The sequence below is a fragment of the Schistosoma mansoni genome, chromosome 1, assembly GCF_000237925.1.
Source record: "Schistosoma mansoni strain Puerto Rico chromosome 1, complete genome".
NCBI lineage: Eukaryota > Metazoa > Platyhelminthes > Trematoda > Strigeidida > Schistosomatidae > Schistosoma > Schistosoma mansoni.
Genome location: NC_031495.1, coordinates 8,814,841 through 8,828,803, shown reverse-complemented (window position 1 = coordinate 8,828,803; position 13,963 = coordinate 8,814,841). Strand labels below are relative to the sequence as shown.

At 33.7% G+C, this 13,963-nt stretch overlaps 1 protein-coding gene and 1 non-coding gene across 2 annotated transcripts in view; both read left to right on the top strand.

The window, feature by feature from the left end:
• The first annotated feature begins 1,245 nt into the window (after window positions 1-1,245).
• On the top strand, window positions 1,246-1,312 carry Smp_tRNA_01261_Gln_TTG.1.1. Its single transcript has one exon. It is a non-coding gene (tRNA).
• Window positions 1,313-1,885: 573 nt separating this feature from the next.
• Smp_123840 (hypothetical protein) overlaps window positions 1,886-13,963 on the top strand; it is a gene marked incomplete at both ends in the record, with an annotated part of 29,242 nt that continues 17,164 nt past the window's right edge. The window contains 5 exons of the mRNA XM_018793162.1: window positions 1,886-1,903; window positions 4,616-4,715; window positions 7,428-7,845; window positions 11,314-11,509; window positions 13,265-13,595. Of these exons, the coding sequence (XP_018647702.1) occupies window positions 1,886-1,903; window positions 4,616-4,715; window positions 7,428-7,845; window positions 11,314-11,509; window positions 13,265-13,595 (1,063 nt within the window). The remainder of the gene's footprint in view (window positions 1,904-4,615; window positions 4,716-7,427; window positions 7,846-11,313; window positions 11,510-13,264; window positions 13,596-13,963) is intronic.

The window sequence follows — 13,963 nt, the reverse complement described above, 5'->3', positions numbered from 1 at the left end:
ATTATTTAATATATCCTTAGGGTTTAATTCGTGTAATTTAAGTGAACCGAAGATTAATAGCAAATGATTGTACACAAGTAGATACATTTTACAACATTTACTTAGATAATACAGCTGCTCAATTGCATTTAGTCATTGAACATAAAATAGTACATACATAAAATATCCCATATCCCTAAGACTCACCCCCTAACCATTCATAATGTAAAGAGATACTCTTTCTCAACTCTAGTTTGAAGACTTATTTGTTTAATAGATAGCTTATATTGTATACTATGTTCACGTGTTATGTATGGTAAGTAATAATAAACCACAATGGTAAGAAAGAAGACTGATTTGTCAGTGTTGTGTCTGCTACTAAATCCTGGTTACTTCTAGTAAAACTGATTACTATGAGTACATAAAAAAGCTGCCATCTGCTACTTGTTGAAATTGAACAAGACCTCTACGATAACTCGAAGGAGAATGTCAGAATGGAGAAGACTGATTTATTCACCAACCACTAATTAAAAGACTCCCACAATAACATTGATAACAAATTACATATCATCTTAAATGTTTTGGTCAATCAATAAGTTTGGAATGAATTGTACTAGTAGTCAATCTTTAATCTAATTTGTGTATACAATTTATAAAATCAATAAATCAGTTGATGTAACTATGAGATATTAGCCATCAGTGAACTATGTATTTGTCCCCTTACCATTAACTTGATACAAAGGTCGTGATTGTTTCAGGTTATTTAGTGATATCTAATCGAAATATTGATATCAAGATAAATCCAAAACCATTACCAATTAAATCAAAAATCATAACCGTTGCATAAGTGATTAGTTATCTGAACTTCATAACTAATTGTAATATACATTGAAGTTTGAATCGAAAGATACTAAGTTCGAATCAGGGAGAGCATATTAATTGTAAAATATAAGTATATCTAAATTCGTTTGGTATTGTTTGTTTGTATCTTCCCATAGATATGTTAGGACTGCAACCGGTCAGTCTCTTATTGGCCATATGTGCATATAGTGCGTATTGCCTCGATATAGCCTTAATTCACAAACATTGTAAGCAAAGATGGATATTGGCTAGTATTGTTTGTTTGAATCTTCCTATTGATGTTTTGGGACTGCAACTGGTCAGTCTCTAATTGGCATATGTGCATACTGTGCGTATTGCCTCGAAAAATGAATATAAATGAATTTAAACTTTACCCCATAGCACAAGCAAGTGGCTATCAGGACTCAGTAGCTGAGTGGATAACGCGATGGTGTTTGAAACGAAAGGTTCTGGGTTCGAGTCCCAGAGTGAACATCAACTCTGAGATGCAGGTACATCCAACTGACGAGTCCCGGATAGGACGAAACGCGCGTCCTGGATTCCACCGCTAGCCACTATCCACCTTTGCTTACAATAAGTATATCTAGTTGATGAGTCACGAATATGACCGAAGAAAAGTTTAAGATTCTAATTCTAGCCACATTCTATCTATTTCATACATCAAGTAATCTCTAAATAGCTTTTATGAATAGCAAAATCCACAATATTTAGTCGTATGGGTAGAGTTTCTCAGTTTGACTGTACTGAGAAGAATATTTAGTGAGTAGGGCATATAATTAACTATTTCATGCGCCTAGTATAAACAATTAATATCTCATTCATTTTATTTGTTATTTAGATATACTATAACATCAATGAAAAAAGGATTGACGTATATAATTGTACAGACTATTTGTTACTCTTATGTTGTTCAATCAACTATTAAGCGAGCATTGGATTGGAATATGACGTGTTGTTTAGTTTTCATGACGATGATATGACTCTTATTCTTCTAATTATTATCTTAATTTGTCAGTGTATATTTTCTATTCATTCAAAGGAAACTATGCTTGATTCATTCCAGGTAAGTCATTCAACAATGGAGGAATGATTGCTTGAGTAAAAAAGCTGTAAATGTTTGACGTATTTCATTCATATTGTATTTAATCAATTCACCTAATCCTAATATTGTTTGTCAGTGGAAAATATGCACTTTCATTAACTGCTAATTGTATTTACATGTGCAATAGTTTTTATTTTGATACACAACTAATATAATGTTATAGTGATAGTAATTTGTGAGCTAGCCAATCAGAATTGAGTGACCGACTTCAAGGTCATGGGACATATTTGAATGCAAAATGAACAAGTACGATCACCATACGGCTGAGAAATGGGATTATTGAGAGGATTTATCATTTGTGGTGGCAAAACTTGAAATAACTGCTGAACAATGTATAGATTATCGAGCTGACGTAGTATTCCGAAGCAATGAACATCGGAAAAATATTCAGCAAAAACGGTACGATTTCAGCTTGTTCTAGATTTATACAAAGAAATAAGAGTGGTGAACTCGAATCTATCTTTTTGAGGAGTAGAGTGAATATTAAAAAATTGATGGAACAGTCATCAGGAAAGGAAAGTCGAATAGAGAAGAGGATGTCAAAGAAGATTAGATAAGTAGCAGTTCCATAAATGTTCACTATTTGTGATGAAACATTACAAAATGGACGTTTTCAAAATTTAAGTAGTCACAATTTAAAAACATCGGTACCGGGTATAATGAAGCACCTTCAATCAGACACCTTTATATACACCGACGAATAAGGTTCGTGTAGGTCCCTATCTGAATAATGCTACGATCACTGTGTCACGGTCAACGTAAGATCATCCGGAGATGTATATTAAAGATAATTGTTATAGATTCTTATGCTATATTGTTTCTCTATATGATATGTTTTCTGATCGGTAGAGATTTTTAAGGATAACCTAAAATCCGCTCAAAATTTACACATAGATTATGAGATCACCGAAGATAACACACCTCATTTTTCTACAAAGGAGCACATAGTATTTATGCAGATTTTTGGATTATATGATTCAAATTATAGTGATCTTAATTAGATGGTTATTGAAAGCAAAGAAGTACTGGACAGTTGTATCATTCCCACCCCCAATGGGGATCGAACCTAGAACTAAAAGTTTGTCAACAATTCGTCCTTCCGTAAAATGTAGTACATTTAAGTTGAATTCCGAATTTACAAAAGAATCCTGTTTAAATTACACTATTGTATGACTATTTTCTATTATAATCTTTCAATGAGTAAGTAGACAAATTAAAATGGTTAATTCTTTCGTTGCATAAGGAGGTTTTTTTGAATCAAGCAAGCTTTCAACATTATAAAGTGATGGATAAATACCTTACCAGTATTCTCCTTTTCACAGAAATAAGTCAACATTCTAATTGATGGTAATGAAACAGTGAGGTGTTTCTAAAAATACCAAAAAAATAATTTAGGTAGATCACTAATTAAATGTATAAATAGTTTCTGAATTAAACACATAAATTATTCATTAGAAAAGTTTCATTGAAACTTAATTATCAACCTCAATTCATTTATAAAAGTATAATAATGGTCTTAATGTTTAGTTGTATCGTCAGTTAGGCAAGACAGTGAGCAAAAATTTCATTGAGAAGGGATTTTGTGGAGATTTTCGGTAAAACAGTTAAAATAATGAGTTATTTGAAGCTAGACCACCATGGAAAACCTGGGAGCACTGGACGGCGGGATTGTGGGTGCGCAATTGTGAGGAATCCCACAATAGGACGAAACGGCCGTCTAGTGCTTCTAGGTTTTCTATGGTGGTCTAGCTTCAATTGACTCATGATTTCAACTATGAAAAATTTCATTGTAAGTCATCCTATATTCAAATTTGAAAATAAATTCAAATAATTATGATCAACAATCTAAAACAACCTAACGACGATAGTTCAAGTGTACTATTACTAGTGTAGTTTATGAGATCTGAAATGATTTGTTGACAGTTAAATAACTTTCATATTGTCGAGACCGGGAACCGATTTAAGTCAGACAACCATTTAAAACGTTGAAGGACTAGACAGCTAACTGATTCTAGTATAGGACTTATCAGAAGTGTGCATTCACGAACACATCACAAGGAATAGAATCCAGTACTTTTGATCTTGCTCGTAGACGTTTTAACTCAAGACTACCAATCTGGGATTGAACACTGTACAAGTATAACAGGAATTAATTAAAGATATTCAGTGACCATCTTTTGTATTCTGTGGACACCGTCTGCACACCCGACACGGTTATGTTGAGTCGTCTTCTGGAGAACTTCAACGGAGCCTCCAGAGGCCCAAAAAGGGGCCGAAGAGCCCTAGCCAATCAGAGCACGATGGAACATTCTAGAATTCTAACGTGGCGCGCTACTATTGGTCGGTAGCATAATATGTCGTTAATGGGTTGGCTGAAATATGATGTTGATTTAACATACGCTAACATCTATAAATACTCATGATTTTCTGTACAAGATGGAACCCTGGAGTAAAGTGTTTCTCTCATACTTGCGTCTTCTCTCTGGTGTTCAAGTCGCTGCGTAGTTCTAGCCTGTGGGTTATCAGAACAGCTTAGGAAACGAATAAAGCGTTCAATCGACGAGACGTATCAGGTTAAATATGCAATTATTATACAAAATAATGCGAAACTATGTTACCTCTGTTTTTACCCTTTTTGGTTTCTTTTACCATCTTTTTAATATAAATATTTAGATTAATCTTGAAAAAAGCGATAATACTATACAAACATTCAAGAATACAAGTCAAAAATGTAAAGTGTGCCCTAGTTCAGAGAAGACATCAATGAATAATGGTAAGTACGCAAATTTCAATGATTCATTTATACTGGCTTTAAATAGTTTTCACATGATAATTTGATTGATATGTTGTCTAAATTTCCATTAAAAAAGTTAATTTTGCTACATTGAGATTGTCAATTATGGTATCAAATAAGTATTCTTTTTCGCAACGTTTTTCCCTGACATTTTGTTGTTTGTACTGTGGTGTGGGTTACTGATATCCACATAAGTAGTATATGGTGATGGTCGGGCATTGAATGTATTTCAGTAGAAGATCCATAAGGAGAGAACGGAAACGGCACTCAATTGGTACGAAAATGCATGAACAATTATATTCGAAGACTATGGAGGGATATTTGGAAAAGAAACAGTCAAATTGAGACAATTGTTTGTTATTTTGCAAATTGACTGTTCACTATATGGTTCTCATATTTTAATGAGATATTCTGTAACGTTATGTTAAATTACATTCGGTTGTCCCCAATCGTGTTCTTGTTCACCATAGTACGAGTAATTTATTTCTCATTGTATAGTTTAGTTAATGATATAATTTAATGTACATTGTGTTATGTAAACATTCAAATACTTCAACAAAATAGTGACTTTCCAGTGTATTTTGTATATGATTCCAGTGAAATGTAGAACGTACATTTCTTTCTATCAGCTGAACGGACGTACATCTCATTGTTAACATCCGCAGGGAAACTCAGACTTAATACCTTTCGCATTAGTGGATAAAGCCTTAGGGTTTGAAAGGTGCTGTATTCAAATCTCAGTATAAACGTCAACACTAAGTTGTACATTTATGAAATTAATGAGTCCCAAATAGGAAGAAATATACATCCTGGATTCCACTTTTAAAGATAAATATACAAAAAGACTTGCAATAAAGAGTCTGGTATGGCAAAAAGAACTTATAAGTGGAAGTTCTGAATATTACCGACGGAAAATTTCAAATCTTCTCTAAAGCATGAATTTTTCCAAGTCCATTCTTTAGGTTGTACAATTTTAGAAATATGTTAGTGACTACTATTGAGCTACTTATTGTAGCTATAAGTAATATGGTTAGTATAATATCTGGAATACTTTTATAGCCTTTAAGTACGAATAACTAGAAGTGTGACGGGGAGGGGTTTAAAATGAATATCTATGCGTTTTAATCGATCGACCACTTACGTGATGAGTACTTCCCCTTACATTTAAAATACTGCAACACTCAGAGGTTATTAAAATGAAGCTATAAATGTTTTGTTACCAAACTGTATCACTGTATCACTCTCATACAAAGTCAATCACAACAAAATCATCAGCTTTTATTATCAAACTACTATTGGAATTGTAAATATTATAACAAGCGTTATCCGCAGCCTTCAAATAAGTCGTAAATAACAAAACTGTATATGCAGATCACAGTTACCACTCATCAATTAAAACAAAATTAAATGTTTTCCATTGCTTTGTGATTAGACAAATTATCGGAATTCTATCTAACCGAAAGCTAAAAACGGACAGTAATCCAAAAAACAATGAAACAGCTGTCCATTGATTCCTAGTTCTCAGTGATGATCCAAATAACATCAGTTACTGGTTCAGTCTTTACAAGTTCTACAATCTCAACAAAAACGACTTACAGTGAGAATCATCATGTGATCACTAGTCATTAACGTCTTGATGAAATACTTACAGTTCATTCCAGTGAGAAGTCATGACAAGTTGAGTTCAATTATGGTGGGTGTGTGGAGGTCACCCATGAAAGACAATGTGAGATGGTCACACAATATGAGAAGAGTGAGGATAGGAATGTATAGCATTGGATTTTGGTGTAATGATTTATTTGTTAAACGTTGTCTCATGAGATTGAAGGTCATATATTTAGTTCGTTGTGGTGGGGTCGTTCACTGTTGAAAAGCCACGTATTAGTACGAAGCGACTGTTCAGTGCCTCCTGGTTTCGATGGTAGTACAGCTAAGATTAATTCGTAACTATAATTATGGAAACTTACCAACCTCTGTCAAAATCCCAAACTGATAAAAATTAAATGTTCAAAACTTGAAATATTCTATTTGGATGAATAAAATTATCAGATTATTTTTCTGTATTATATCGTTGAAATCGTGAGTCAATTGCAGCTGGACAACTATGGAAAACCTGGAAGCACCGGATGACCGTTCCGTTCTGTTGTGGGACTCCTCAGCAGTGAGCATCCATGATCCCGCCTCGCGAGATTCAAACCCAGAACCAACCGATCTCGCGCGCGAGCGCCTAAATAATAGAGAAGTCTCACAATAGGACGAAACAGCCGTCTAGTGCTTCCAGGTTTTCCATGGTGGTCTAGCTTCAATTGACTCATGATTTCAACTATATAAAAATACTAAAAACTCCACAAAACCCCCTTCTAATATTTTTCTATTTGCCTAGAAACTATTCTATACTCTCTACTTCAATAGTTATAAGAATAAATTAATTAAATCACTACTTCTTCTTCTTCAATGTTTCTTATGCTTTGCATAATACTTAATAACCAAATTAAAAAGTAACCATTATTATATAAACTGTCTTTCAAATCATACTAAGTAAATTAACTGGTAAGTAAATCACTTTTTATAACTACTTAATTCATTTACATTTTCATATATATAGACATATGGGTATTATTGTCTGAAAAAAAGAAATGAACCGATTAATGGTAATATCATGTATATTATTTTAAAAACTATATCTATCAGGTATTGAGATGACTACAATCAAAGACAAGTTAAAAACTTTATCTATTATGGATATGTTCCGCCGACAACAATCATTAGCCAATATACATAACAGTACATCTTTATTACAAACAACTAACACAAGAAATGATGATAATGTACATTTATATTCTATAACATTTAAAGAAGCTGATTGTTACTTACATCATCCAAGTATGCATCTTTATGAAATATTCAATGTACAATTTTCATTTCGTACATCACAAGAAGATGGTTTATTATTATTTAATTCAAATAAACAAGGAATTGATTTTATAATGTTTGAATTAATTAAAAGTTATTTACATTTTTCATTTGATATGGGAAGTGGTTCTCAACATTATGCTTTGACAATGTATAAAGTTACTGATTCTAAATGGCATCATGTGGAATTAAGTAGGTAAGTTTTATAACTATTTTCTTTAAAGAAGTTTTATTGTTCAGGAAATATTGTTCAGTTGACTAAAATAGATTTATAATTTTTCTTTAGGCAGTGTGTAACGTTAATATATGGTAATTTGATTTGATAAACTACTTTATGGGCCTACCTGGATGATTGTGAAAATATGTCGGTTTCATGAATTGATTATAGAAAGAAGATAATGTCATATATGATTTCCTTTCTTTACTATTATTAAACTTTAAACTCAACGTGACATTTTTATTGGAAAAGTTAAGTAATTATTTTTGAAAGGGCTTTAGAGATATTCCTCAATTGTTCGGCATTTTAAATCCCTCAAAAACAATCGTCTTCCTCATAGATCCTTTGAACAATTATTTTTACTGTTTCGATTCAAACTCATTATTTCAATTTTCAAACAATTAGAAAAACTTCCGATAATCTTTACAAATGTAGAAATCACGATTAGGGTACTCATCAAATTCTTTATCAGTGAAGTACTCTAAGGACTATTATTTAGTGATAACTGAATAAGGGTGAAACTAGATTACGGCCTATTACTTGTTGACATCTAATTAACATCAGTCATTATCCATGAGATAAGCATAATGTTTAAAGGTTAGTTTGAATGCAACTAAAGTTTAAGTGGATCAGTGACGTAAAGAATGATTAGGACTTTAAGAAACTTAGAGTGAAGAAGATTCAAACAAATAAAGTGTAATCAATTCTCAACGTCAGAAATTATCGTTTTCTAAATTGTTGAAACAATTCAAATAAATCAACTTAGACATTCATAAACATTGGTAACATTTAGAGAGTAAACTAAATTTGATAAGTAAAACAATGTAATGCGTTTGTGCTATACATTTGAGTATACTGGATAGGATATATCAGATTTGGTATGTCTGGAGTGAACGAAGATATAACATGGCAAACTAATGACACAGTGTCTTAGCAAAATATGAAAATCCTACACTAAATACATTTGCACATCCCCTTTGAACTGTTCTTTTACATACCCCATTATTCCTCTAATTCTATTGTAGTTTTGATTGCTCTCCGATTTCCTTCCTGTCCTCTTCATTTCAATGTTTTCCTGCCATGAGTTTTACTTCCGACTGGTGCAATATACTACTTATATCTGTCGGCATGAGTAGCATATACAACAGCTAACTGAACTATCCTATTTATACTGCTTACATCTCCAGAGTATAATTAACTTTGTAGTTGAGACAGATGCAGTAGATAGTATTTGGTTTTTTGACCTGTACAGTATAGCTTTGCTTTTACTGTGTTAATGCTTATGTGGTTACTTCCATTATTTTGTTTAATCCATTCATATTATGCTAAACAAAACACGTATCTGAATTGACTGGATAACCATTGAAAACCTAAAAGAACTGGAAAGATATTATAAAACTTTGTATACAAAGTTGATAGGATTTAATCTCCACTAAGAAGGACCTGACATACATGACATTGGTTACCATCCAGTGACCAATCAATTGTAAATACATCTCAGTTTTACAGGAGGTTAGTCGTAACCCGGATAGCCCAGTGGTAACGTCTCTGACCGTGACACTGGGTAACACGGGATCGAATTTGTCAGGTGACGTCAGTTCACTCAAGATTATAGGTACACCAACTACCATCTTATCTCAACATAATGCACGCAGTGTCTATTCACCTTGACATATGGCCACATTGCAACTTGGTCTATAGTATTGAATCTGCACTAAGAAGGACTTGGTATACATGATATTGATCAACACCCAGTGATCAATCAATTGTAAACGCAAAGTTTGTATCATGCGTCCCATAATTTCTATACCATGATGATGAACGGTAGAAAATTTCTTTCGTGTTTTAATCATACAATAAAATGATTGAATCAATCTGAAATCATAAATATTGTTTAGAATGTGTTATAAAAACATGTTTCCGTTTTAAAACCATAGTGAGAAATGATCCTATAAAATTTATCTGACTAGTATATTATATTACTTTGTACAATTGATGTAGTTCTGTGACTTAATTCGCCTTCACATCTCTTGTGTATTATGTAATAAACGTTTACGACAGTTCCTATCTCATACACACGAACAAATACAGACGAAGACAGCAAATGTAGCAGCAGCCTCTGCATCAATAGGCCTCAACATATACAAAGAAAAAAAGCAAGATTCTCAAATACAACACGGAGAACACCAACCCAATCACACTTGATGGCGAAACTCTGGAAGAAGTGGAAACATTCACATACCTAGGAAGCATCGTTGATAAACAAGGAGGATCGGATGCAGATGTAAAGGCGAGGATTAGCAAAGCAAGGGCAGCATTTCTACAATTGAAGAACATATGGAACTCAAAACAACTCTCAACTAACTTCAACGTGAGAATCTTCAATACGAACGTCAAGACAGTCCTACTGTATGGAGCTGAAACATGGAGAACTACTACGACGATCATCAGGAAGGTCCAAGTATTTATAAATAGTGTTTACGCAAAATACTCAACATTGACTGGCCGGATACTATCAGCAACAGCGTTTTATGGGAGAGGACAAACCAGCTTCCAGCTGAAGAGGAAATTAGGAAAAGACGTTGGAAGTGGATCGGACATACATTAAGGAAATCACCAAACTGTTATAACGTGTGAGTGCGTATGTATGCCCTATTTGATATATGGACGTGATGATGCCCGCCAATGAGAGAAGAGTGAATTTATTGATCGGAGCAATGATACATAAAAGCCTTATGAGCAGTATTGAGTGCTTGTCGGTCCTCCTATCTGCCTAGCCCAACCAGTTAAGTCCAGAACACCAATAACAGCCTCGACAATATGAATCATTATTCACAAGCATACTGGGTTTATATATTAACCAAACAGATCACATCATACCAAAAAATAGAAAAATAACATTTGTACAATAGTTGGCCAATGTGGCTGTTAATAGGGGGAAAATAATCAATAAACTGATGATAACTCAAGAATCGTATGATAATAAGTCAAAGGTCACAATAAAGCTAATGATAAGAAAAATACGAATATGAATAGTTCAGTTACGTAATAATTGTACAATAGGAAATAGGCATGTTACATTGATCTATAAATAGACTTCAGAGTTACCATTCATAATTCAACAGGGGATATAACACAAACTGCATCACGAGGCAATCCCTAACTTGTAATCCGGAAGGGAAGTGAAAAAGAGGAAAGCTAAGGAACACATTACGCCGGAAAATAGAAGCAGACATGAAAAGGATGAATAACAACTGAAAAGAACTGGAAAGGACTGCCCAGGAAAGAGTTGAATGGAGAATGCTGGTGGGTGGCCGATGCTCCTCCACTAGGGGTAACAGGCGTAAGTAAGTAATTAGGTAAGTTTTCGACAGTATCAATCACTTTAAATAAATAAACACTTGATATTATATTCGAGGATTCATTAAAATCGTAAATTTTTATTAGAATAGATTTAGAAAACAATACTTTACTATTATACATTGATCGATACACATTCGATGAACAATCTATAATGATACCCGTTATTAATGGTGATATTTCAAGGAATTTCAATTTGAATGATCCACTTTTTATTGGAGGTATTTCACAATATACTTTCTTGAAATGGAGAGAAAAATTAAATTCATATCATGGATTTCAGGTAATCAGCTGTTTATAATGTTTCAGTGAACAATGAGATCATGTATAAATCATGTACAAACATATAACTAAATAAATGTTTTCCCAGTCTTAATGGTGATTATCGTAATTTCCAATTACATAACAGATTAAGCTTTAAATATCGCTGAAGAATAGCCTTGAGATGACTTTTCTTCCATTATAGGCGATAGTGGAGAGTGAACGGACAGGACAACTAGTTAACAGATTTTTGATAGAAACAACGGCCATAGGGGTGGCAGCTAGAGACCCTGATTTTTGATAAAAATGGTTTGCTGCACTTAGGTATCGGACCTGCAGTTTAACATTCAGTTCCTAGAAGGGGTTCTGTGGGGGCAAGGCAGGATAATGGATGCGCACTGCTGAGGAGTCCCATAGTAGGACGAAACGGCCGTCCAGTGCTTCCAGGTTTTCCATGGTGGTCTCGCTTCAATCGACTCATGATTTCAACTATGAAAATACTGAAATCTCCACAAGACCCCTTCTGATTACATACATTTTTGCTCAATCACTCTTATCGATAATTAATATACATATATTCGTATACGGGTTTTGAGGAGGCTGTAGATTTTTCGTAGTTTAAATTGTTAGTCAAAATTGACTAGATCACCATTGAAAAACCAGGAAGCACAAGATGTCTGTTCACATACAAGTTTCAGACTCCCTGAAAGTTTGCATGAGTTACCTTATCACAACGGACTAAATACATGACACTCAAAATCATGAGACAATGTTTAACAAATAAATCATTAAACAAAATTCAGTGCTCTACATTTCTAATCTCATTCATCTCATAGTATGTGACCATCTCATATTGTCTTTCAAAGGTGACCTTCAAACGCCCAACATAATTAAACTCAAGTTGTCACTTCTCACTTGAGAGAATCGTAGGTGTTTCATCAAGACTTTAATCACTAGTGATCACATGATGATTCTCAGTGTAAGTGGATTTTTGCGATTGTAGAATTTGTATAGACTGAATGAGTAACTGATGTTATTTGGATCATCAGTGAGAACAAGGAAGCACTGGACAGCTGTTTCATCCTTGTATAGGACTCTTCAACTGCGCTCATCTTCGAATCCACTAATAAGAATATTTCATATTCATTAAGATTGTGAAAATTCGCTTTCACTCTTGTAGAATAAACCCTTGAACAGGTTCGTTCTGTATATCTTGCTCCACAAGAGCATGTGAACTGATGGATGAACAACCGAGAATTCATATTCGTTTCGAGCACAGAAGATCAGTTTTTATTATTGAAGTTTTGTCTCAGCTTTGCCTCATGGAATGTTCCCTAAACAGACGTCAACATCTAATTTTTAACTGTATAGGGGGCTTGACCACTTTTAAATCCCAGATGCGCATTAAGTTATATTTTTAGAAAATGGAACCTCTTAATTCCCTGCCAACACTTTTTCATGTCCTCTTTTACAAAACTGCTTGGATAACTGTTGTCAGCCAATCATTTTCCTAAAGAAATCTAATTCTCTTTCTACGAATTCAGTATTACAGATCCTACGTATCAGGCAACATAAAAAGTATAAGCTTTGTTTTTTGTTTACTGTAATCTCATTTTTGTTTTCAGTAAATGCAGCTTTAAACGGACCCATCAGTCACTCTTGGCAGAAACGTATTTCCAACTAAACAAATTTATTTTAAACCCAGTTAGATTATTCAGGATTTCTAGTCTGTTAGTTATCTCTTTATTTTGCTTGTTGGTTTTTTTTGAAATCCTAGGGATGTTTCGGTAACTTCTCTATAAATGGTTTACCTGCTTACAATTTGTTAGATAAAGCTAAACAAAAGTATATTTCAAACTGGACTGTTCCAGTGTGCTATGATCAAATTATTCCAGGTTGTTTTGAACGTCCAAATTATGCTTTAAATTGTAATGAAATTGAAAGATATCCTGAACATTATACTATGAAAGGAGATGAAAGAAAAGAAAATTTAAACAGTCGATGGTCGAAACCATATTGTTTGAATGATGGTTTGTGTTTACACTCTTGGACTACGAATAAATGTGCTTGTGAATTAACATCATTCGAAGGAGATCGATGTACAAGAGGTAACATAATGTTTAGATATTTTAAATTCAATTGTATAAATACTTAATTATTTTTTTAATGTATGAGTGTTAGATATGTAGTTATGCGCAGTATTTAAGCAAAGTTAGATCATGGCTATCATTGGAGTCCATGACGGGTGTTTTGTCCTGTTTCGGACTCGTCAGCCGGATGATGTTCGCACCTGAACTTGAATCCAGTATCTTCAGATTCAGTTGGCTCTTCACGTTATCCAGTTAACTACTGAGACCATAACACGCAAGATGCATATTTTCGTATAGAGACTGTGCAACTGCAGTCCATAACGTCAACAGGGAGATTCAAGCAATCAACATTTTATGAATTCTATTTAGCAATGTCATTATTCGAC